The sequence below is a fragment of the Pristiophorus japonicus genome, chromosome 5 (assembly GCF_044704955.1).
Source record: "Pristiophorus japonicus isolate sPriJap1 chromosome 5, sPriJap1.hap1, whole genome shotgun sequence".
Taxonomy (NCBI): Eukaryota; Metazoa; Chordata; class Chondrichthyes; family Pristiophoridae; genus Pristiophorus; species Pristiophorus japonicus.
In genome coordinates, this window is record NC_091981.1 from 28,912,828 (window position 1) to 28,935,041 (window position 22,214).

At 44.6% G+C, this 22,214-nt stretch overlaps 1 protein-coding gene across 8 annotated transcripts in view; it reads right to left on the reverse strand.

The window, feature by feature from the left end:
* fhod3b (formin homology 2 domain containing 3b) overlaps positions 1–22,214 on the reverse strand; it is a 679,123-nt gene that overhangs the window by 104,283 nt on the left and 552,626 nt on the right. For all 8 annotated transcript variants that reach the window (XM_070880475.1, XM_070880473.1, XM_070880474.1 and 5 more), the window contains 2 exons: positions 18,542–18,667; positions 3,903–4,037 (listed from right to left, as the gene is read on the reverse strand). In XM_070880475.1, coding sequence (XP_070736576.1) covers positions 3,903–4,037; positions 18,542–18,667 — 261 coding nt within the window. The remainder of the gene's footprint in view (positions 1–3,902; positions 4,038–18,541; positions 18,668–22,214) is intronic.

Below are 22,214 nucleotides of genomic sequence, written 5' to 3' on the forward strand. Positions count from 1 at the left end.
TATGGACTGCTCTACAAATGGGGACGGCTACAGACAACACATATCAAAAAACACTAGTGACCTCAAACACAGCAAATCAATTCCAAAATGACACAGGCAAAACATGTAATGTTCTTTACCTTCTTTAGAGTACAGCTTATAATTCTATAATGTTCTAAAGGAGGTGCATGAAGAGAGAGGCCTGGAGGGTATATGTGCTCAAATTGTTAAAGGTGGCAGGGCAGGTTGAGACAGCAGTTAAAAAAGCATAAGGGACCCTGGTCTTCATAAATAGAGGTATAGAGTACAAAAGCAAGGAAGTTATTATGAACCTTTATAAAACACTGGTTCGGCCTCAACTGGACTATTATGTCCAATTCTGGGCACTGCACTTTAGGCCTTAGAGAGAGTGCAGAAAAAATTTATGGGAATGGTTCCAGGATGAGGGACTTCAGTTCCATGGATAGACTGGAGAGGCTGGGGTTGTTCGCCTTAGAACAGAGAAGGTTGAGAGGAGATTTGATAGAGATGTTCAAAATTATGAAGTGTCTAGACGGAGTAGATCGCGACAAACTGTTCCCATTGGCGGAAGGATCGAGAACACAGATTTAAGGTGATTGGCAGAAGAACCAAAGGCGACATGAGGAAAAACCTTTTTACGCAGCGAGTGGTTAGGATCTGGAATTCCTTGCCTGAAAAGGGTGGTGGAGGCAGATTCAATCGTGGCTTTCAAAAGGGAATTGGATAAGTACTGGAAGGAAAAAAAATTGCAGGGCTACGGGGAAAGGGTGGTGGAGTGGAACTAGCTGAGGTGCTCTTGCAGAGAGCCAGCAGTGGGCTCGACAGGCTGAATGGCCTCCTTCTGTGCTTTAACCATTCTATGATCAGTTCTTTGTACAATGCTTGACTCCTCTTCCCGCTGTCTGGTGGGTAAACTACAGCGGATTCCCCAATCAGCCCACCAGTTAAAATTGCAGACAGGTCGCGATGACATCATCAGGACTCGACACGCTTATGCAAAGCAGGACCCCGCAGGCTTTGGGCAGGTGTCCTTTCTGCCTGCTCAGAAGAGCAGGTTAAATTTCAGAATGGTGAGTTTCTGGTGGACGGGTGATTTTAATTGCCCAGCCGCCCAAGTTTCCGTTGGATGGGTAGGATTCAAATTCTCTAAAAGGTCTCTAAAGATAATTCGATAAATCTAGTGCATTCTACAGCAAACGATTATTTTTCCATTTTGCGGCGTTATTTTCTTACAATTTCACAATGCAATTAAGTTTAGAATGTCCAAATTTAAGGAAATCTCTCTGTTGACTGCACTCTGCATGGAGTCAGGGCTTAGCGGGGCGCGGGAGAGGAGGGGGTGGTTACTGATTGCTGCACTGCTAGAGAGAGTTAAGATCCAACCTTGATGTTCCTCAGCATTCTGAGTGCACAAATCACACAATCTGGGCCAGGGAGGGAGAAAGGAAGGAATCTGGGGCAAAATTGTGGACAGGGCAAGTTTGGGGTTTCTTGCGCGATGCATCAAAGTGCAGGTGCGACCCTCAATGCTGCTTCCCAATGCCAATCAATCACAGAGCAGTTCGGGAACTAATAACAAAGGCATTGACAGCTTTTTAAAATCAAAAAACTATTCAGCTCTTTGATCAGATCATGCAACTTTCCACCCCTTTCCCCCCCCCCCCCCCCCCCCCCCATCCTGCACGACAGTTGTCCAGGCAGTGCTGCAAATGGTGTGAGCATCCACCTCTTTTATGTAAATGTTCCTGCCCCTAGATTTGGGGTGGGGTCAATTCCAAGCACAGGCTGGTGGGCAGATGTCCTGTCCCTTGCATGTGTCACAGTTTGGCAACGCACGAGGAATTTGGGGTTGCGGAGTCAAACTCTATTTTTTTAATGCTTGGTCACCTTGTTAGTCAGTGATATGTCGGCTACTCAACTCTTTTGTCCCTATTCTCTTGTGTTGTGTATTGTGTGCAGTTTTGGTCTCCTTACTTAAGGAGGGATATACTTGCCAAAGAGGGAGTGCAACGAGTGTTCACCAGACGGATTCCTGCGATGGGGGTGGGGGGGGGGGGCGGGTGGAAATTGTCCAATGAGGAGAGATTGAGTAGACTAGGCCTATATTCTCTCGTGTTTAGAAGAGATGATCTCATTGAAACATACAAATTTCTCACAGAGCTCGACAAGATAGATGCAGGGAGGATGTTTCCTCTGGCTGAGGAGTCTAGAACCAGGGGTCACAGTTTCAGAATAGGGGTCGGCCATTTAGATCTGAGATGAGGAGAAATTTCTTCACTCAGAGGGTGGTGAATCTTTGGAATTCTCTACTGCTGAGGGCTGTGGAGGCTCAGTCTTTGAGTCTATTCAAGACGGAGATCGATAGATTTTTGAATATTAAGGGAATCAAGGGATATGGGAAGAGTGCAGGAAAGTGGAGTTGAGGTAGAAGATCAGCCATGATCTTATTGAATGGCGGAGCAGGCTCGAGGGGCCGAATGGCCTACTCCTGTTCCTATTTCTTATGTTCTTACGTTCTCTTCCTCTACCCTTTTGGGCTAGCATCCTTTGGCTGAAATAAAATAGATGGATAATTGCAGGATTGCAACAGCCTCCATCAATAAAGCTCGGACATCAAAGTATAAAAAAAAATTAGGAATACTAGGAACATCGTAACAGAAGCAAGTCATTCAGTGTGTTCCGCATTCAATTAAATCATGGCTGAGCTGTGTCTCAACCCTATTTGACTGCCTTTGCTCCATATCCCCTGCTACCCATATCTAACATAGATCTAAAAAGAAAGACTTGCATTTATATAGCGCCTTTCACAACCACCGGGTGTTTCAAAGCGCTTTATAGCCAGTGAAGTACTTTTGGAGTGTAGTCAATCTCCGTCTTGAAAGCTCCAATTATCCAAGCATTTCCATCCCCTTGTTCGAGATTCCCCCGCCAGAGGAAATGGTTTCTCTGTATCTATCCTATCGAATTCTTCTATCATTTTAAACACCTTGATTAAATCATCTCTCAATCTTGTAAACTCAAGGTTTCTAGTTACTCTGTTGCTCTTTCCCACTCTTCTTAAACAATGGAGAGACATTTGCAAATTTCCAATCCAACAGCTCAATTCCTGAACCAAGAGAGCTTTGGAAGATTATGACCAGCGCATCTGCAATTTCCTCAGCTACTTCTTTTAATACCCTGGGCTGGAAACCATCATGTCCTGGGGATGTGTCTATTGTCCCTCTCTCTACTTTTTTCATTTCCATTTTGCTACTTACATTAAATCCTCTTGATTTATGTTTAATTTCCCCTGTGCTCTTGTGTCCTCCTCCTCTGCTATGAAGACATTTGCAAAGCACTCATTTAACAAGTCTGCTATTGTTGACTACGGTATCACCTGTCTGTCTTTTATGGGCTCACATTTCCCTTAGCCATTCTCTTTCACTTAATATATTTATAAAAACTTTTACAGTTAGATTTGATATTCCCTGCAAGTTTTTTTCATTTTCCCTTATTGCAGCTCTTAATACTTTCCTTGTGTCCATTTGTTGCCTTTTATAGCTTTCCCGGTCCATTAGATTTCCATTTTTTTTTTGCATTTGTCTATGTTAAGTGCATTCTTAACATAGAATTCCAGCCAATCATTCTTTCTTCCCATAAGCAAGTCACTTTATCTCTGTTCAAAACCGCTGAGATTGGCCACTCACCATCTGTAGAAAGGCCAATGCGAGCCTCTGCCAGGGATGGGATTTCGAACACAGAAGTGTGCTGCCGTGATGCCACTTTAATGCAAATCGGCCATAAATTTGCAAATTATAATGAAACTTTATAGTGCGGGAGAAATCAAGCAGTGCTCAGTTATTCCAAGCTCTTTCGTGTCTCTTACTGATCTATTGATAATGTTTCCGATCATGGGATCTTACTTGAATCGGTTTCTCTCCTCCCGCTCGATCCGTTGCAGTCTTTCCTCTCGCTCCTGGCGCCGTTTCTCTCGCTCTGCTGCCAGTGACTCTTGATGCTGCCGGTAGGATGAGGAAATAAGTCCTCCCAGCACTGGCCTGTGGACCAAGCAAACAAATGAAGCCATGTACAGAAAGTCACAACCATGTTTCCATTTACATTGAATGAGATTTTAAAGTTCAAAAATTATTAAGTTGCCCCCTTCCGAGCAAGAATGCAACAGTCACCGACTTGACTGGCTTTCTGTTTGCCTCTCTATGAAAGCCTACTGTACAAATATTACCTCCTGAACCAGGGAATTTGTTGCAATAACTCAGATTATTTTGTAGACATAAAGGGTTGCTTGTTTTTAAATGTACCAACAGAATACCTTATATTGAATAACCAGTTTTGACATATTTCTGTAGTGTACCCCAAGAGGAAGAGCTGTTGCACAAGACCACAGACAACGCACAATAACATTGGAGCTGGGTCACAGGGATTGATATAAAAAAAGAAAGTCCTGCATTCATATAGTACCTTTCATGACATCAGGACATCCCAAAGCGTTTTACAGCCAAAGAAACATAGAAACATAGAAAATAGGTGCAGGAGTAGGCCATTCGGCCCTTCGAGCCTGCACCACCATTCAATGAGTTCATGGCTGAACATGCAACTTCAGTACCCCATTCCTGCTTTCTCGTCATACCCCTTGATCCCCCTAGTAATAAGGACTACATCTAACTCCTTTTTGAATATAATTAGTGAATTGGCCTCAACAACTTTCCGTGGTAGAGAATTCCACAGGTTCACCACTCTCTGGGTGAAGAAGTTTCTCCTCATCTCTGTTCTAAATGGCTTACCCCTTATCCTTAGACTGTGACCTCTGGTTCTGGACTTCCCCAACATTAATAAGAACATAAGAACATAAGAATTAGGAACAGGAGTAGGCCATCTAGCCCCTCTAGCCTGCTCCACCACCCAACAAGATCACGGCTGATCTGGCCGTGGACTCAGCTCCACTTACCCGCCCGCTCCCCATAACCCTTAACTCCCTTATTGGTTAAAAATCTATCTATCTGTGATTTGAATATATTCAATGAGCTAGCCTCAACTGCTTCCTTGGGCAGAGAATTCCACAGATTCACAACCCTCTGGGAGAAGAAATTCCTTCTCAACTCGGTTTGAAATTGGCTCCCCCGTATTTTGAGGCTGTGCCCCCTAGTTCTAGTCTCCCCGACCAGTGGAAACAACCTCTCTGCCTCTATCCAGTCTATCCCCTTCATTATTTTAAATGTTTCTATAAGATCACCCCTCATCCTTCTGAACTCCAACGAGTAAAGAGCCAGTCTACTCAATCTATCATCATAAGGTAACCCCCTCATCTCCGGAATCAGCCTCGTGAATCGTCTCTGTATCCCTTCCAAAGCTAGTATATCCTTCCTTAAGTAAGGTGACCAAAACTGCACGCAGTACTCCAGGTGCAGCCTCACCAATACCCTGTACAGTTGCAGCAGGACCTCCCTGCTTTTGTACTCCATCCCTCTCGCAATGAAGGCCAACATTCCATTCGTCTTCCTGATTACCTGCTGCACCTGCAAACTAACTTTTTGGGATTCATGCACAAGGACCCCCAGATCCCTCTGTACTGCAGCATGTTGTAATTTCTCCCCATTCAAATAACATTCCCTTTTACTGTTTTTTTTTCCCCCCAAGGTTGACCTCACATTTTCCGACATTGTATTCCATCTGCCAAACCTTAGCCCATTCGCTTAACCTATCTAAATCTCTTTGCAGCCTCTCTGTGTCCTCTACACAACCCGCTTTCCCACTAATCTTTGTGTCATCTGCAAATTTTGTTACACTACACTCTGTCCTCTCTTCCAGGTCATCTATGTATATTGTAAACAGTTGTGGTCCCAGCACCGATCCCTGTGGCACACCACTAACCACCGATTTCCAACCTGAAAAGGACCCATTTATCCCGACTCTCTGCTTTCTGTTAGCCAGCCAATTCTCGATCCATGCTAATACATTTCCTCTGACTCAGTGTACCTTTATCTTCTGCAGTAACCTTTTGTGTGGCACCTTATCGAATGCCTTTTGGAAATCTAAATACACCACATCCATCGGTACACCTCTATCCACCATGCTCATTATATCCTCAAAGAATTCCAGTAAATTAGTTACACATGATTTCCCCTTCATGAATCCATGTTGCGTCTGCTTGATTGCACTATTCCTATCTAGATGTCCCGCTATTTCTTCCTTAATGATAGTTTCAAGCATTTTCCCCACTACAGATGTTAAACTAACCGGCCTATAGTTACCTGCCTTTTGTTTGCCCCCTTTTTTAAACAGAGGCGTTACATTAGCTGCTTTCCAATCCGATGGTACCTCCCCAGAGTCCAGAGAATTTTGGTAGATTATAACGAATGCATCTGCTATAACTTCCACCATCTCTTTTAATACCCTGGGATGTATTTCAGCAGGACCAGGGGACTTGTCTACCTCGAGTCCCATTAGCCTGTCCAGCACTACCCTCCTAGTGATAGTGATTGACTCAAGGTCCTCCCTTCCCACATTCCCGTGACCAGCAATTTTTGTGTCTTCCACTGTGAAGACCGAAGCAAAATAATTGTTTAAGGTCTCAGCCATTTCCACATTTCCCATTATTAAATCCCCTTTCTCATCTTCTAAGGGACCAACATTTACTTTAGTCACTCTTTTCCGTTTTATATATCGGTAAAAGCTTTTACTATCTGTTTTTATGTTTTGCGCAAGGTTACATTCATAATCTATCTTACCCTTTTTTATTGCTTTCTTAGTCATTCTTTGCTGTCGTTTAAAATATTCCCAATCTTCTAGTTTCCCACTAACCTTGGCCATCTTATACGCATTGGTTTTTAATTTAATACTCTCCTTTATTTCCTTGGTTATTCACGGCTGGTTATCTCTTCTCTTACCGCCCTTCTTTTTCACTGGAATGTATTTTTGTTGAGCACTATGAAAGAGCTCCTTAAAAGTCCTCCACTATTCCTCAATTGTGCCACCGTTTAGTCTGTGTTTCCAGTCTACTTTAGCCAACTCTACCCTCATCCCACTGTAGTCCCCTTTGTTTAAGCATAGTACGCTCATTTGAGACACTACTTCCTCACCCTCAATCTGTATTACAAATTCAACCATACTGTGATCACTCATTCCAAGAGGATCTTTTACTATGAGATCGTTTATTATTCCTGTCTCATTAAACAGGACCAAATCTAAGATAGCTTGCTCCGTTGTAGGTTCTGTAACATACTGTTCTAAGAAACAATCCCGTATGCATTCTATGAATTCCTCCTTAAGGCTACCCCGTGTGAAGTACTACTGAAGTGTAGTTACTGTTGTAATGTAGGAAACGCAGCAGCCAATTTGCGCACATTGGCCACAAACAGAAATGCGATAATGACCAGATCATTTGTTTTTAGTGATGTTGATTGAGGGATAAATATTGGCCAGGACACCAAGGATAACTCCCCTGCTCTTTTTCGAAATAGTGGCATGGGATTTTTTTACATCCACCCGAGGGAGCAGACGGGGCCTCGGTTAACGTCTCATCCAAAAGACGACACCTCCGACAGTGCAGCACTCCCTCAATACTGGACTGGCTTGTCAGTCTAGACTTATGTGCTCGAGTCTCTGGAGTGGGACTTAAACCCACAACCTTCTGTGAGAGTGTTACCAACTGACACTGCTGTTTTTCTGCTTCCATTTGGTGGTATCCAAGATGGTAGCAGACTTCAAGTTCAACTTGACACTTCATCAACGCTACTTTTGAAAGTTTGAAGCAGAAAAACTTCAGGTGCGAACTTGTATAGGAAAAATCACACTCTCAATTCTTCAAACACACCTTGTTCCAAACGGCTGACACTCGGAGACCATCACAATCTATAGATCTTTTATTGTTGCTAATAATTTTGGTAATTCTGTTATCACATTCATCCATTACCTCTCTCCTAAACAAGACAATAAAGCTCCTTTAGAGTAAATTGTCTTTTCAGAAACAGAAGGGCTGACACATGACAATTATTCATAGTCAGGTTTTAGTGCTGGCTCCAATGTTTAAACATCTGCACTGAACTTGCAGCAAAATGTCCAAAGGTGCTTCACAGAGAGGTAAGGAAAAAAAGGATTGCAAGCCAAAGGAGCAAATATTAGAATGGATAATTCAACAGTTTAGTCAAGGAGGTGAGTCTTAAAGAAGAGGGAGGTGGCGAGGTGAAGGATTTTAGAGAGGCAATTCCAGAGTGTGAGCCTGGGTGGCTGAAAACACGGATGCCAATGATGGGGTGGGGAGGTGCACCAGAGGCTCCGGTCTGGTTTGAGAGTGATGCAAGGCTGGAGGAGGGCACAGAGCTAAGGAAGGGCAAGGCCTTAAATTGATTTTAAGACTAGAATGAGATTTTTAAATTTGAAGTGGCTGGGGGGGGCGATGGGGGCTGAGGTCAACAATGGGTGAGTGGGATACGACACGTGGAGTAGTTTTGGATTGGCTGAATTTTAGAGTAAGAGGAGAAAGGGAGACCAGCCAGATCATCATTGGAATAGTGGAGTCTCTGTCCACAATCTTCCAATCCTCCTCAGATATGGGAGCAGTGCCAGAGGACTGGAGGGTTGCAAATGTTACACTCCTATTCAAAAAAGGGGAGTGGGATAAACCCAGTAACTGTCAGCCCAACATTGGTGGTGAGGGAACTTTTAGAGACAATGGGCTCAATTTTCCCCAGGAGTTGCTCTGTTTTATTTTTTTGAGTAGTCTGCTTTTTCTGGCCTAACTTAAAAATCTCCACTTTCCCCAATCAATTTGCACCAGCGTAACTCACTTTGTTACTTTTTTTTTTTAAGGTTAGTTTTTTTTTCTCAAAAGGGGGCGTTACCAGCCGCCTACGCCAATTCTGGCCATTTAGGTAACTTTGGCCAGCTAATAGTTACTCCATTTCTACTCAGGCCAGCATTTGTGGCCACTTAAGAAAACCCTCGCGGAGAGTTAAAGAAATCGGCGCAGGTAGGTACATCGGAGGCCATTCGGCCTGGGATAGGGTCAGGAAGCGGAGAGGACTGGACCTGACCCAACCAAGCCTTGGGGACCAGACTTGCAAAGGCATCCTTCCTTCGCACAATTAAAAGAAGAAGAAATAAAAAATTCAAGTCCTACCCTCAGCATCAAACTGCAATTCACCTTTCTGTACTTAGCCCGGGAAGGCAGCGGGCCGGTGTGGGAGGCCACTCGGCCTGGGCTAGGGGCGGGAGAATGCACCGGGAGGTCACTCGGCCTGGGCTAGGGGCGGGAGAATGTACCGGAGGTCACTCGGCCTGGGCTAGGGGCAGGAGAATGTACCGGGAGACCACTCGGCCTGGGCTCGGGTCGGGAGAATACACCGGGAGACCACTTGCCTGGGCTAGGGGCGGGAGAATACACTGGGAGACCACTCGCCTGGGCTCGGGGCGGGAGAATACACCGGGAGACCACTCGCCTGGGCTCGGGGTGGGAGAATACACTGGGAGACCACTCGCCTGGGCTAGGGGCGGGAGAATACACTGGGAGACCACTCGCCTGGACTAGGGGTGGGAGAATACACCGGGAGACCACTCGGCCTGGGCTAGGGGCGGGAGAATGTACCGGAGATCACTCGGCCTGGGCTAGGGGCGGGAGAATACACCGGGAGGTCACTCGGCCTGGGCTAGGGGCGGGAGAATACACCGGGAGACCACTCGCCTGGACTAGGGGTGGGAGAATACACCGGGAGACCACTCGGCCTGGGCTAGGGGCGGGAGAATGCACCGGGAGACCACTCGCCTGGGCTAGGGGCGGGAGAATGTACCGGAGGTCACTCGGCCTGGGCTCGGGGCGGGAGAATACACCGGGAGACCACTCGCCTGGGCTCGGGGCGGGAGAATACACCGGGAGACCACTCGCTTGGGCCCGGGGCAGGAGAATACACCGGGAGGTCACTCGGCCTGGGCTAGGGGCGGGAGTACGCACCGGGAGACCACTCACCTGGGCTCAGGGCGGGAGAATACACCGGGAGGCCACTCGGCCTGGGCTAGGGGCGGGAGAATGCACCGGGAGACCACTCGCCTGGGCTCGGGGTGTGAGAATACACTGGGAGACCACTCGCCTGGGCTCGGGGTGGGAGAATACACCGGGAAGCCACTCGGCCTGGGCTAGGGGCGGGAGTACGCACCGGGAGACCACTCGCCTGGGCTCGGGGCGGGAGAATACACTGGGAGACCACTCGGCCTGGGCTCGGGGCGGGAGAATGCACCAGGAGGCCACTCGGCCTGGGCTAGGGGCAGGAGGGAACAATTCAATGGAGAGGCTGGTTTGGAAGAAGAGGAACTCTGTGGTGTGCAGCCTGTGTGTGGTGATCACACCTTCCCTGCACACTCAGCTCCAGTATAGGCAGCAGAGCTATCAGGACATGCAGCACCAGACTGATCACAATTGAAAGCAACTCTGATTAAGAATCTTCAGAATAAAATACTTGTTGCTTTTGTAGTCTGGTTTCCTTGCACGTCTGCAGCAGTGTCGTGCCCAGCACCGAGAGACTGCCCTCAGCTCAGAGGCAGGCTGGATAAGACTCGGGTGCATGGTTGAGGTTTCTTCAGTGCAGCCCTGGTCAGTATGACCGGCGTGGCTTATCGCACTGCAAACAGAGGCCCGTGGAACCTGCCCTGAAGACTGCACTTCTTGCGAGGGCTCCTCATATCTGCAGCACGGAAGGCACGCAGACTCGGAGCGCTACTGCGCATGCGCGGCCATCATTATTCTCCACTGCGCATGTGCAGACGTCCCGGCACATTATCCAGCGCAGAACACAGGCGCCACCCCCTCGAGGCGACTGGCCACGCTGCACTGCAGCAGAGAAGAGGCCAGACAGCGGCCAAAAGTTGGAACATATTTTTCCGGAGTATCTCCGGACGTACTTAAGTGGCGCAACTCAGGTAAGTACGCTAAAAAATGGGCTTGGCCAAAATTGAGCATTGCAGTTTTAAAAAAACACTTGCATTTATATAGCGCCTTTCATGACTACCGGACATCTCAAAGTGCTTTACAGCCAATGAAGTACTTTTGGAGTGTTGTAATGTGAGAAATGCGGCAGCCAATTTGCACACAGCAAGCTCCCACAAACAGCAATGTAATAGTGACCAGATAATCTGTTTTTTTTTCTTATGTTGATTGAGGGGTAAATATTGACCAGAACACCAGGGATAACTCCCCTGCTCTTCTTCAAAATAGTGCCATGGGATCGTTTACGTCTACCTGAGAGGGCAGACGGGGCCTCGGTTTAATGTCTCATCCGAAAGATATGGGTAAGGATTTCCGCATTGGTTGGGGGCGGAGGTGCAGAGCAGTGGAGGGCGAAGTTACAGAGCTGGTCTTTCTAATGTAGAGGATATGTGGGTGGAAGCTCAGCTCAAGCACAAATAGGTCACTGAGGTTGTGAACCCTTTGGTTCAGCCCGAGACAGTGAGTGGGGCGGGGGATGGGGTTGGAGGAAAAAGTACGGAGTTTGTATTGGGGAGAAAAATCGACAGCTTTGGTCTTCCTGAAGTTGAACTGGAGGAAATTGTGGCTCATCCAAGAATGGATGTCGGGCAAGCAATCTGACAATAGAAAGGCAGTGGAAGGGTCAGTGGCAGTGGTAGATCAGGATGTCCTGAGCATACACATGGAAGTTCATCCCGTGTTTGCAGATGATAACAGCAAATGGCCGCATGTTGGTGAGGAAGGGAGGGGCAAGAATGCATTTGTGGGAGACTCCCGAGGTGATATTGTGCAGTTGTGAAGAGAAGCCAATAGTAGAGTACTGGTGCAAATTACATGCAGGTACAGCAAGCAATTAAGGAAGCAAATGGTATGTCGGCCTTTATTACAAGAGGATTTGAGCATAAGAGTAAAGACACCTTATTGCAATTATATAGGGCCCTGGTGAGACTGCACCTGGAGAATTGTGTACAGTTTTGGTCTCCTTACCTAAGGAAGGATATACTTGCCATAGAGGGAGTGCAATGAAGGTTCACCAGAATAATTCCTGGGATGGGGACGGGATTGTCCTATGAGGAGAGATTGAGTAGAATAGGACTATATTCTCTAGAGTTTAGAAGAATGAGAAACATTCAAAATTCTTACAGGGTTTAACAGGGTAGATGCAGGGAGGAGGTTTCCACAGGCTGGGGAGTCTAGAACCAGGGGTCACAGTCTCAGGATAAGGGGTTAGCTATTTAGGGCTGAAATGAGGAGAAACTTCTTCACTGAAAGAGCGATGAAGTTTTGGAATTATCTACCCGAGGACTGTGGAGGCTCAGTCTTTGAATATATTCAAGACGGAGATCGACAGATTTTTGAATATTAAGGGAATCAAGGGATATGGGGATAGTGCAGGACAGTGGAGTTGAGGTAGATGATCAGTCAAGATCTTATTGAATGGCGGAACAGGCTTGAGGGGCCGAATGGCCTACTCCTGCTCATAATTCTTATGTTATGTTCTAACGTGACATGTCCACGTGACATAACCATGGTGAAAATATTGCACAACTCTTCCCTCTCCCCAAAGGAAAGGCTTGCCATATAGTTTACCAGGAATATATTGTGCCTTTAATAGAGAAGAATGATTACTGTGGCTATAGTGGTAATGTCTCTGGGATGACATGATTGCTGAAACAAAATTGATAAGATTGTGCGTCATTTCGCAATTTAATCTCGTCCCGATGAGGTGATCAAATGCAATTTTGAACATGAAATGAACTGATAAGCTAAAGGGAGGAATGGAGGGCGCTAATGAAAATCAAGGTTATATATTTCAGCTTCAGAACCAGAGGGGGAGGAGAAGGAGATATCCTTGAGCAATGACGTTGAGCTATATTTTTAATGAATAAACCTTAAGTAACGGTGTGAGAATTTTGGCTGTGAAAACAAACGGACAGCTGCGTGTGTTTCAAGGAAGGGGACACGCGTAAAGGACTGTGGTGCCAAGAGCTGTCTAAAGCCATACTCCACCAGGGTATTTTATGTTCAGCCTCTCAAAGGCATGCGTGATATTATTTGTTTGTCAACCTTTAGCGCTAACTTTACTACAGTAAATTTGCTAGCGACTGCTCAGATAGCTCGAGTAGCGATTTGTGCTGCCTTAAAAAGCAATGATGTCATCCTGACAGCCTCATCCATTCTGCACTGGAAATCTGCAAAAAGAATGTTACTTTCTGTTGAAATTTCAGCTTGGGTTGTTGGGAGATTGCTCTGCAACATTTACACTCTAGAGAATCGGCACAGTGCAAATGAAAAATAATTCTTAGTAGCAAGTAATCGCTGTGTTTCAAACTAGGGGAACAACAGCAACTTGTATTTATATAGCGCCTATAACATCGTGAAACATCCCAAGGAGCTTCACAAGAGTACTTCACAATTTTAAAAAATTGACATCGAGCCACATAAGTAGAAATTAGTGCAGGTGACCAAAAGCTTGGTCAAAGAGGTATGTTTTAAGGAGCGTCTTTAAGGAGGAAAGAGAGGTAGAGAGGCGGAGAGGTTTAGACAGGGAGTTCCAGAGCTTAGGGCCTCGGCAACAGAAGGCACAGCCACCAATGTTTGAGCGATTATAATCAGGGATGCTCAAGAGGGCAGAATTAGAGGAGTGCAGACATCTCGGGGGGATTGTGGGGCTGGAGGAGATTACAGAGATAGGGAGGGGTGAGGCCATGGAGGGATTTGAAAATAAAAGATGAGAATTTTGAAATCGAGGCGTTGCTTAACTGGAAGCCAATGTAGGTCAACGAGCACAGGGGTGATGGGTGAGCGGGACTTGGTGCGAGTTAGGACATGTGGCAGCCGAGTTTTGAATCACCTCTAGTTTACATAGGGTAGAATGTGGGAGGCCAGCCAGGAGTGCATTAGAATAATCAAGTCTAGAGGTAACAAAGGCGTGGATGAAGGCTCAGCAGTGGATGAGCTGAGGCAAGGGCGGAGACGGGTGGTGTTAGAGGTGGAAATAGGCGGTCTTAGTTACGCTGCGGATATGTGGTCAAAAGCTTATTTCAGGGTCAAATATGACACCAAGGTTGTGAACAGTCTGGTTTAGTCTCAGACAGAAGTTATGGAGAGGGATGGAGTCAGTGGCTAGGAAACGGAGTTTGTGGCGGAGACCGAAAACAATGGCTTTGATCATCCCAATATTCAATTGGAGAAAATTTCTGCTCATCCAGAACTGGATGTCAGACAAGCAGCCTGACAATTTAGAGACCGTGGAGGGGTCGAGAAAAGTGGTGATGAGGTACAGTTGGGTGTCATCGGAGTATATTTGGAAACTGACGCTGTGTTTTCGAACGATGTTGCCAAGAGGCAACATGTAGATGAGAAATAGGAGGGGGGCCAAGGATAGATCCTTGGGGGACACCAGAGGTAACGATGCGGGGGCGGAAAGAGAAGCCAGAGGAAGCTGATGGAAGGTTTAGTTAAGTGCTGCTAGCCAGTAAAGGAATTCATTTCACCCACTGACTTGGAATGTAGTCAGTCACTACATGAGTCATCAAAACAACTATAGTTAATAGGAACCTACCAACCAAATCCCCTTAAACACCATGATATAAATTGTATATTTAGATATAAAATGCAACAAACAATGTTGGCTTAAAAAAATCTGCTGTCAAAATGGCAACATATGATTTAGATACTAGAACATCCTAATGGTAACGAGCATGCAGAATTTGCAGACGTCACTGGAAACATATGGTATACTTCCATTTAATAAATGCCCAATCCAGAATGATTGACTACACACTGTCATTTTACCATCACCTATTGCTGCCTGCATCCAATCTACACAGTTATAATAAGGGATTCATTAGGTCTTTCGCAGACCAAGAATTACACTGGGAACAAAGCCAATAACATCGTCAGTAGCAACTGAGTTCAAATTAATCTGCATCTTAATTTGTATTGTGGGAGGGAAGATAATATTGGAGTAGAGTCATTTTAACTTTATGACTGTGACAGCAACACTAAACATGGAAAAATGTGATGAGCACAAACAACTGTACTCAGAGCCCCCCCCATGTTGATTTTATGATGTATCAAAATTGTTAAGTTCAGAATAACTCCACGAGACTGTGTTGTAAGCTCAAACCATTGTGATCTTGGTCTCTTTAATCTAACTCCAAAGTGAGGCAGCAGCATGGTGGGCTGCCTTTCGTACCTGCTTGCTCCAGGTGACCCGTAGGTCTCCCACAGGTGTGCCTCCTCGTGGCAAGTCTGTCACATAGGTTATATTCACATACATAACAAAAATCTTAATCTCAAGCACTTTAGTGTTTGCATTTCACTTCAGGAATAGGGTGCAGAACAGAGTAAATGCTCAACACACATGCTGGAGTCGAAAACAACCTAGAGTAGCGACAGAGAATGGTCCGACTACAATCATTCTTTTGACATTTAAAAGAAAATTAGACACAAAAACCCACAGTTTACATATAAAATCAGCAGTGGTTTGGTTGGTGAAACCGGGGAGGCAGGGGATGTGGGAACTGCTGGCATGGGGAGGTCCCTGCCACTGGCCCCAACCATCTCCTGGACAGCTGCCTTTGGCGAAGACGGTTAGAGGCTCCCACCACCTTACAAAGCCTCAGCAAATCACTGATGCAAGGTCGAGGCCCAGTGTATCTGGATCCTGGCCGAAGTTCCAGCCCTTCTGCTGCTGGAATGCGCTGGAATGGCTACAGATTTTTGTTTCCTAGATATTTAGTCTTAATGCAAACTTTGCCTGGACGCTGGGGTCCAGTTGCACTACAGGTTTAAGTGTCAAAATCTGAGGGTCAGTCAGAAACCGGTTCCTGCTGGATGTTGAGTGTTCAGGTTCCTGAGTGAGCACCACCCTTATTTTGTGCACTGACCTGCTGAACTCTTGAGTACTGAAAGTTCCTTTTGCAGTTTTAAGAAAAATCGATAAGGGTAGAACCTATTCTCTATGCATTTTAACACCAAATATTAATAAACAGAAATGTATAGAACATTTTATAATTTGTTACTTTGGTGGATAAAAATTAATATTTAATTTCTGATGATGTTGTCTGGTAGATGGATTGAAATCAGTTTAAATGTCTTTACTTGTTCCTGGGACATTACGGACACTGGCAAGGTCACATTTACTGCCCATCCCTCATTGCCCTGATAAACTGGTGGTTGAACTGCTGCAATCCTGGCGATTATGGTGCCTCCATGATACTATTAGATAGGAAATTTTCAAGATTTTGACCCAGCAACGATGAAGGAATGGTGATATATTATTCAAGCCATGATGAAGTGTGAACTAGAGAGGGAGTGGAGGTGATGATGTTCCCACGATAAGGCTGCTCTAAAAGACAATTCCCATTCCCTCACTGCAGCGTATCTGGAGACTTTGCAATTCTTGATACGAGCCTGAAACCTTTGTTCTGTTCGAGCCGTTGTCAACTAGGAATAAAGAACTACATTCCCTCTTTTCCTTGTCCTCACATTTATGATAAAAGAATCGTAATTTCCTTCTGCATATGAAATTATATCATCTTTGGCAACTGAAAATGCCACCAGCGTTAATGCAAGACATTTGAGACAGTAAAAGAAAGTTGAAAAAGCAAAGATCCAAAGTTTTAGCTGCCATTTACATAAAACCCAGTAACACATTTCAACAATGTATTTCTCCAATAATATAGCACACTGTGGGAATTTCAAACTACATGGAAAAGTGATATGTTTCGATTCTGCGAATGTAACACAGCACTGAACATAAACTAGAATGTGACAAAGGGCCATTCTTCAACGCAAGCCTTAAATGTTAAATGTTTCACAGAATCAATAACATTCTCCTCTGTTCGTGTCAGATATGGAAGCAAGTGATAGTTTTTTTTAATTAGGATCACTCGGTCTGATATTTAGTCTAATAATGTTGAAACTTTATATTGAATTTATAAGGAACTTGGAGTGTTTCTTTAAATGATTATTAAAACTATAGTATTATCTTTCCCAGATCTATGTGGGACTGAAATATGGGAAGCTTAGCAATCAAAGCCAAGCAGTACACACTTCTAGTCCTGCTGCTCCACACTCAAAGTCAAGGTTGTGCCCAATCTGCATTCTCAATTTGTGTTACTTTTGGAAGAGACCGTTATTATCTATTGACTCCACAAACAAGGTCATTGTGTATCAATATATTTGCTAACAACTATTCAGTGATGTGGTGCAATGACATAGTGTGGTCTAATTGCTATTTATTTAGCAAGATTTGGAAATTTGTCAAATGCTTAAGTTAATGAGCATGAAGCAGGTAGGGCGAGATGAAGCAAGGTGGGAGGAGGCTCATGTTGAGCAAAAACACCAGCATGGGCTAGAATGCTCGCTTTCTGTGCTGCAAATTTGATGTAATTCTAATAAATAAAATCCAATCGTTTTTCCAAATGGGCATGGGTCACAGTACAAAATTGTCCCAATTTCAGCACTACATGGCAATTTGACTTAAGAGGAGAGCATGTAGCTAGCAGCATCCTATATGCAGCGGACTTTATATAACATCACTCAGATGAAATGTATTCTCAGAATACCATTCGTCATAGCCCATCAAATGGAATCTCTTAGCTGATGAGGAAGTGCGGGTTCGATCATAGATATAAGTACATTTGACTCAAGCTCAACTGGCTCAACATTTATTCAACTTTTTAAAGTGCAGGGAAATAACAGGCCTTGTAAATATTATGAGCTTGCAAAGTGTCAAAGGCATAACATGTTACTTGATAAAGTGTGTACTTCTGCAAAGCTTACAACCCTGCAAAATGTATAGTTTCCACAGCCACATCCCCCACTATTAATTGCCATGAGAGTCTGTGCTATTATGCTCTGTTTCTTTAGAGAGTGCCAAAAAAAGTGGTGCAAATAATCTTTACTTTGTGTAGCATTGTACTTATTGTTGACCTATCTGCTAGAATCTAAATGTTACATCTGAGTCCTTAGATCGCAGATTGTTCTAGGAGAATAAATATAAAATAGCACGCTTGTTTGTGAATTGTGGTACAATTTAGTGCAGACTCATAAAGGGCATGAGAAAAAATGGAAAATAATCTCATCACACTTCTGTTAACTGTAGAATATTAAGTGTTATAGCAGGTATCAAAAACTACACTGGAATAGCCAAGAGGAGAATTGCAGAAACACTCAAGCAATTGTTTGCTACCATCCCATGGTCCAATATAATGGTCTTATCTAGTTGCCCAGCTCAGACTATAACACTTCGAACAGTAGGATGAATATCCTCAATGCAAACATAGAGCGAGGGTAAAGATCTCAAAGTTAAAAAGGATGTGTGTTTTGAAATAAAAAATAAAGCGGTCAATTCTGCAAATCTGAATTAAAAACAGAATATGCCAGAAATACACAGATCTGTCAGTATCCGAAAAGAGAAAAGACAGGTTATCATTTCATGGTCAGACTTTCCACAGAACTGACCAAGGAAAGCAGAACAACGATTCCAATACGCACAAGCCGACTGTGTATTTCCAACAACTTCTGTCCATAGTTGTGTTTGGAGGACTAATTCCCAGCGGGAACAATTTCACAAACCTGTCAGATTTTGCCTCAGGAGCAGGCGAGATAGAGGTCTTGTAGCGAGAGCTGGAGACGGTGGGTGTGCTGAGCCCAGAGTAAGAGCGAGATCCCGTGTAGGCACTGCTGCCATAGCTGTTGTATCTGCAGGAACAGAGAGACAAAGGAGACAGAGAGAGAGAGAGAGAGAGAGAGAGAGAGAGAGAGAGAGGGAGGAGAGAGAGAAGAGCAACAGTTAGCTGGCAAGCATGCTAAAGAACCCCATCACTCAATGCATAGCGCAACAGAAAGCAGCACACAGGAGAGACAGTCATGGCTGTACCAGACAAAATAGAAAAACAGCAGGATATGTCGGCAGAATGTAGTGCATTAAATCACCACTGATACTGTATTTTCCACACTGACTTGATTACTTTAAAATTCAGTGCAAATGCTTCTACCAGTTATCCTGAACTGGTCCGAGGCGACAGAGATACATCAGTTTTACAGCAATATTGGCAAACATGTGATCACACCTCTAATGTAACATGACACTGCGTGCAGTGCAGGTACATAAAGCAGACACTACGCTAAATATGTGTGGCCTGGACATAGCTGACATGCCACATGTGCAGGCATCACACATATCCAGTAGCTTTAGTTGGCAGTATGGTTTGATCACGACTGATGTTTTACCACACCTTTAATCTCTGATTTCAGTTTAGTTAAAGAGGTGGTGCAGACAATGGTAATGTGTCTTGCAATTTTGTGCAACTTATCCATATTTATATAAAGGAGAATGCACATGTGCAGTTGGTAACATGCTGGCAGTGTGGCATCACTGATTACATCGGTGGATACATACTTTAGATTAAGAGCAAGTTACAAATCCAAAGCCCAAACTGCGCGCGTTCCTGCTGGAGTTATCAGCCATGGGTCAAGTGAAGACTTTTCCCCCTGGACTAAGCCTCCTTCAATACCTCCCTCTACATGTTGCCAGTGTGCGTTAAACCGATAAATATATAAAAAAGGGAAGTGTGATCTTGTGATGTTATTGTTCTGGACAAACATTTCAAGAGAAAAATGTTGCTTCTGGTTGTGGCATTTCATCAGATTGTGGCCACGTTAATATCCTAAAAGGTCACGGCCGCTGAACCAATTTGGCAATGCCATAATTGGGGTGCTTGCTATACAGACCAGAAGTGCGTTTGGTTCAGGAGTCTTGCATTTGGCAGCTACACTTCTGATGTGTTTTAGGTATCCTCATGAAACCTCGAAGTCAAAATGCCAAAAAGGAAACGTCACAATATCCGAGCTCCCCAAGTGGCTCATTGAGTGGGATACTGCACCCAGGGGTCCATTAAGCCTAACATCATACTATTATATCGGAGATCTTAATTGAGCTCAACTGAATGGCCTACTCCTGCACCTATTTTCTATGTTTCTATGTCTTCAATCACAACTGAGTGTTCCCTTCACCCCTTCAGATTTTAGTTCTCAAAAAGTAAATCAAGTCAAATTTAAAAGAAGCTTAAAGGAGCGCTGTCTTCAGTAACAAACCTTCTGTGTTTGGGATAGTTTAAGTCTGAACACTCTACTGCACCAAAAACATTGCATCATTTGGATCGCAACATACTAAAATGAATGAAGAGCAGCTGCCTCCCCTTCCCAGTAACAGACAGAGCCTTTGTACAGCTCCTTGCATCCCTTTTGCTCAGCCTTGAGTGGAGAAATAGCACTGAAGTCTATTATATGATAGAGCAAATAAGGAGAAACTATTTCCAGTGGTGGAAGGGTCAGCAACCAGAGCACACAGATTTAAGATGATTGGCAAAAGAACCAAGAGCGACATGAGGAAACATAGAAAATAGGTGCAGGAGTAGGCCATTCGGCCCTTCGAGCCTGCACCACCATTCAATAAGATCATGGCTGATCATTCACCTCAGTACCTCTTTCCCGCTTTCTCTCCATACCCCTTGATCTCTTTAGCCGTAAGGGCCATATCTAACTCCCTCTTGAGTATATCCAATGAACTGGCATCAACAACTTGCTGTGGCAGGGAATTCCACAGGTTAACAACTCTCTGAGTGAAGCGGTTTCTCCTCATCTCTGTCCTAAATGGCCTACCCCTTATCCTAAGACTGTGTTCCCTGGTTCTGGACTCCCCCGACATCGGGAACATTCTTCCCGCATCTATCCTGTCCAGTCCCAATTTTACACAGTGAATGGTTATGATCTGGAGTGCGCTGATTGAAAGGACGGCAGAAGCAGATTCAGTAGTAACATTCAAAAAGAGAATTGAGTAAAAAGTTGAAGGGAGAAAATGGAAAGAGCAGGGGAGCGGGACTAATTGGATAGAACGACCAAAGAGCTGACACAGGCACAATGGGCCGAATGGCCTCCTTCTGTGCTCACAGCCTGAATACATCTGATCTCATAAATACTACATGCTTTCCGAGGCTATTATTTCATCCCAATTGTTTTTTTTTTTTAAATGTAATAATCTCCTTACCGACTGTTTAGTCAGACTGAATTCTATGCATGCTTGGTTTTGAATTTAAACAAAAGCCCCGTGATCGGGAAGGTCACTGGTAAAAGGCTACGACAGCTTTTCATCCTGGGTTAATATTACATTATATAAGCAGGTATATTTGATGAAATGTAATGCAGAAAGCTGAAAAATGTAAACTGTAATGAAATCCCCATCCAACCCAAAGTGGACAGGTCATTTTCTTTTCGAAGGGGGGTCGGGGTGTGGTAGACTGTGTCTTTGAGCCCGTAACCTACATTTCTATATAACACAGAGACAAGCAGCTACTGATTGTACAGAATTCTGGAACATAACTAAATAAGCCTGTCAGATCCCCAAGCTTTCAATTTATCAAAGAGCAAAGATCTTTTATAACACACACACACTTTTTTTTTAATTCAGTATTTTGGACCATTTAACATACACCAGTCCCATCATTCTCGTGGGCCCACGCTGCAATTAGAAAGGAAATGTGTACAGGCAGATTTCTCCCTGGTATCGTAAGCTAATTTTGTAACCCTGCCAACAGAAGGTGGTCCAAATTATGGATTTAACGTGCACAAGATAAGGAAACATATTTCAACCCCCGTCACCTCTTTACTGCTTTTACAGGTAGCATGTCAGCATTTCCACTGCGGCTAGTGGCTGCAGAGGAGAAATTCCTGGCAGCACCTGCAACACACGGACACACTAACACATGGCAGGCCTGAGGCCTGGCTTCATTAGTTTGGTGCTGTGGCACCACTGTGATGCAAGAAGAGAGTACACAGGATCAAAGTTTAACAATTGTGCGTGCAGAAACAGTGCAAGTAAAAGCAAAGGGAGTTGGCTACGAGGAGAAGGTGAGTGCACTGCAGGCTAAAGGATGACAATATGCGGGCCCTCCTCCCCTTTAGTACGTAGAAGAGATTGTCTTTGTTGATATATCTGTGTGGGTTTTATACTCAAAGTGCAGGATGTTAATCTTGGAGAAATGGAATATCTGCTCATTGCATCATCATCATAGGTGGTCCCGCGTATCGAGAATGACTTGCTTCCACGCCAAAAAGGGATGCGTTCTCAGGTATTTCAATGAAGAACCTAATATTCCAGGTCCTGAACTACATCCTCAAGGGTGGAAGATGCCTGTGCGTGGATGTTTTTAATGTGTGGTGACCGTTGCACACCAGCCACGACACGGGC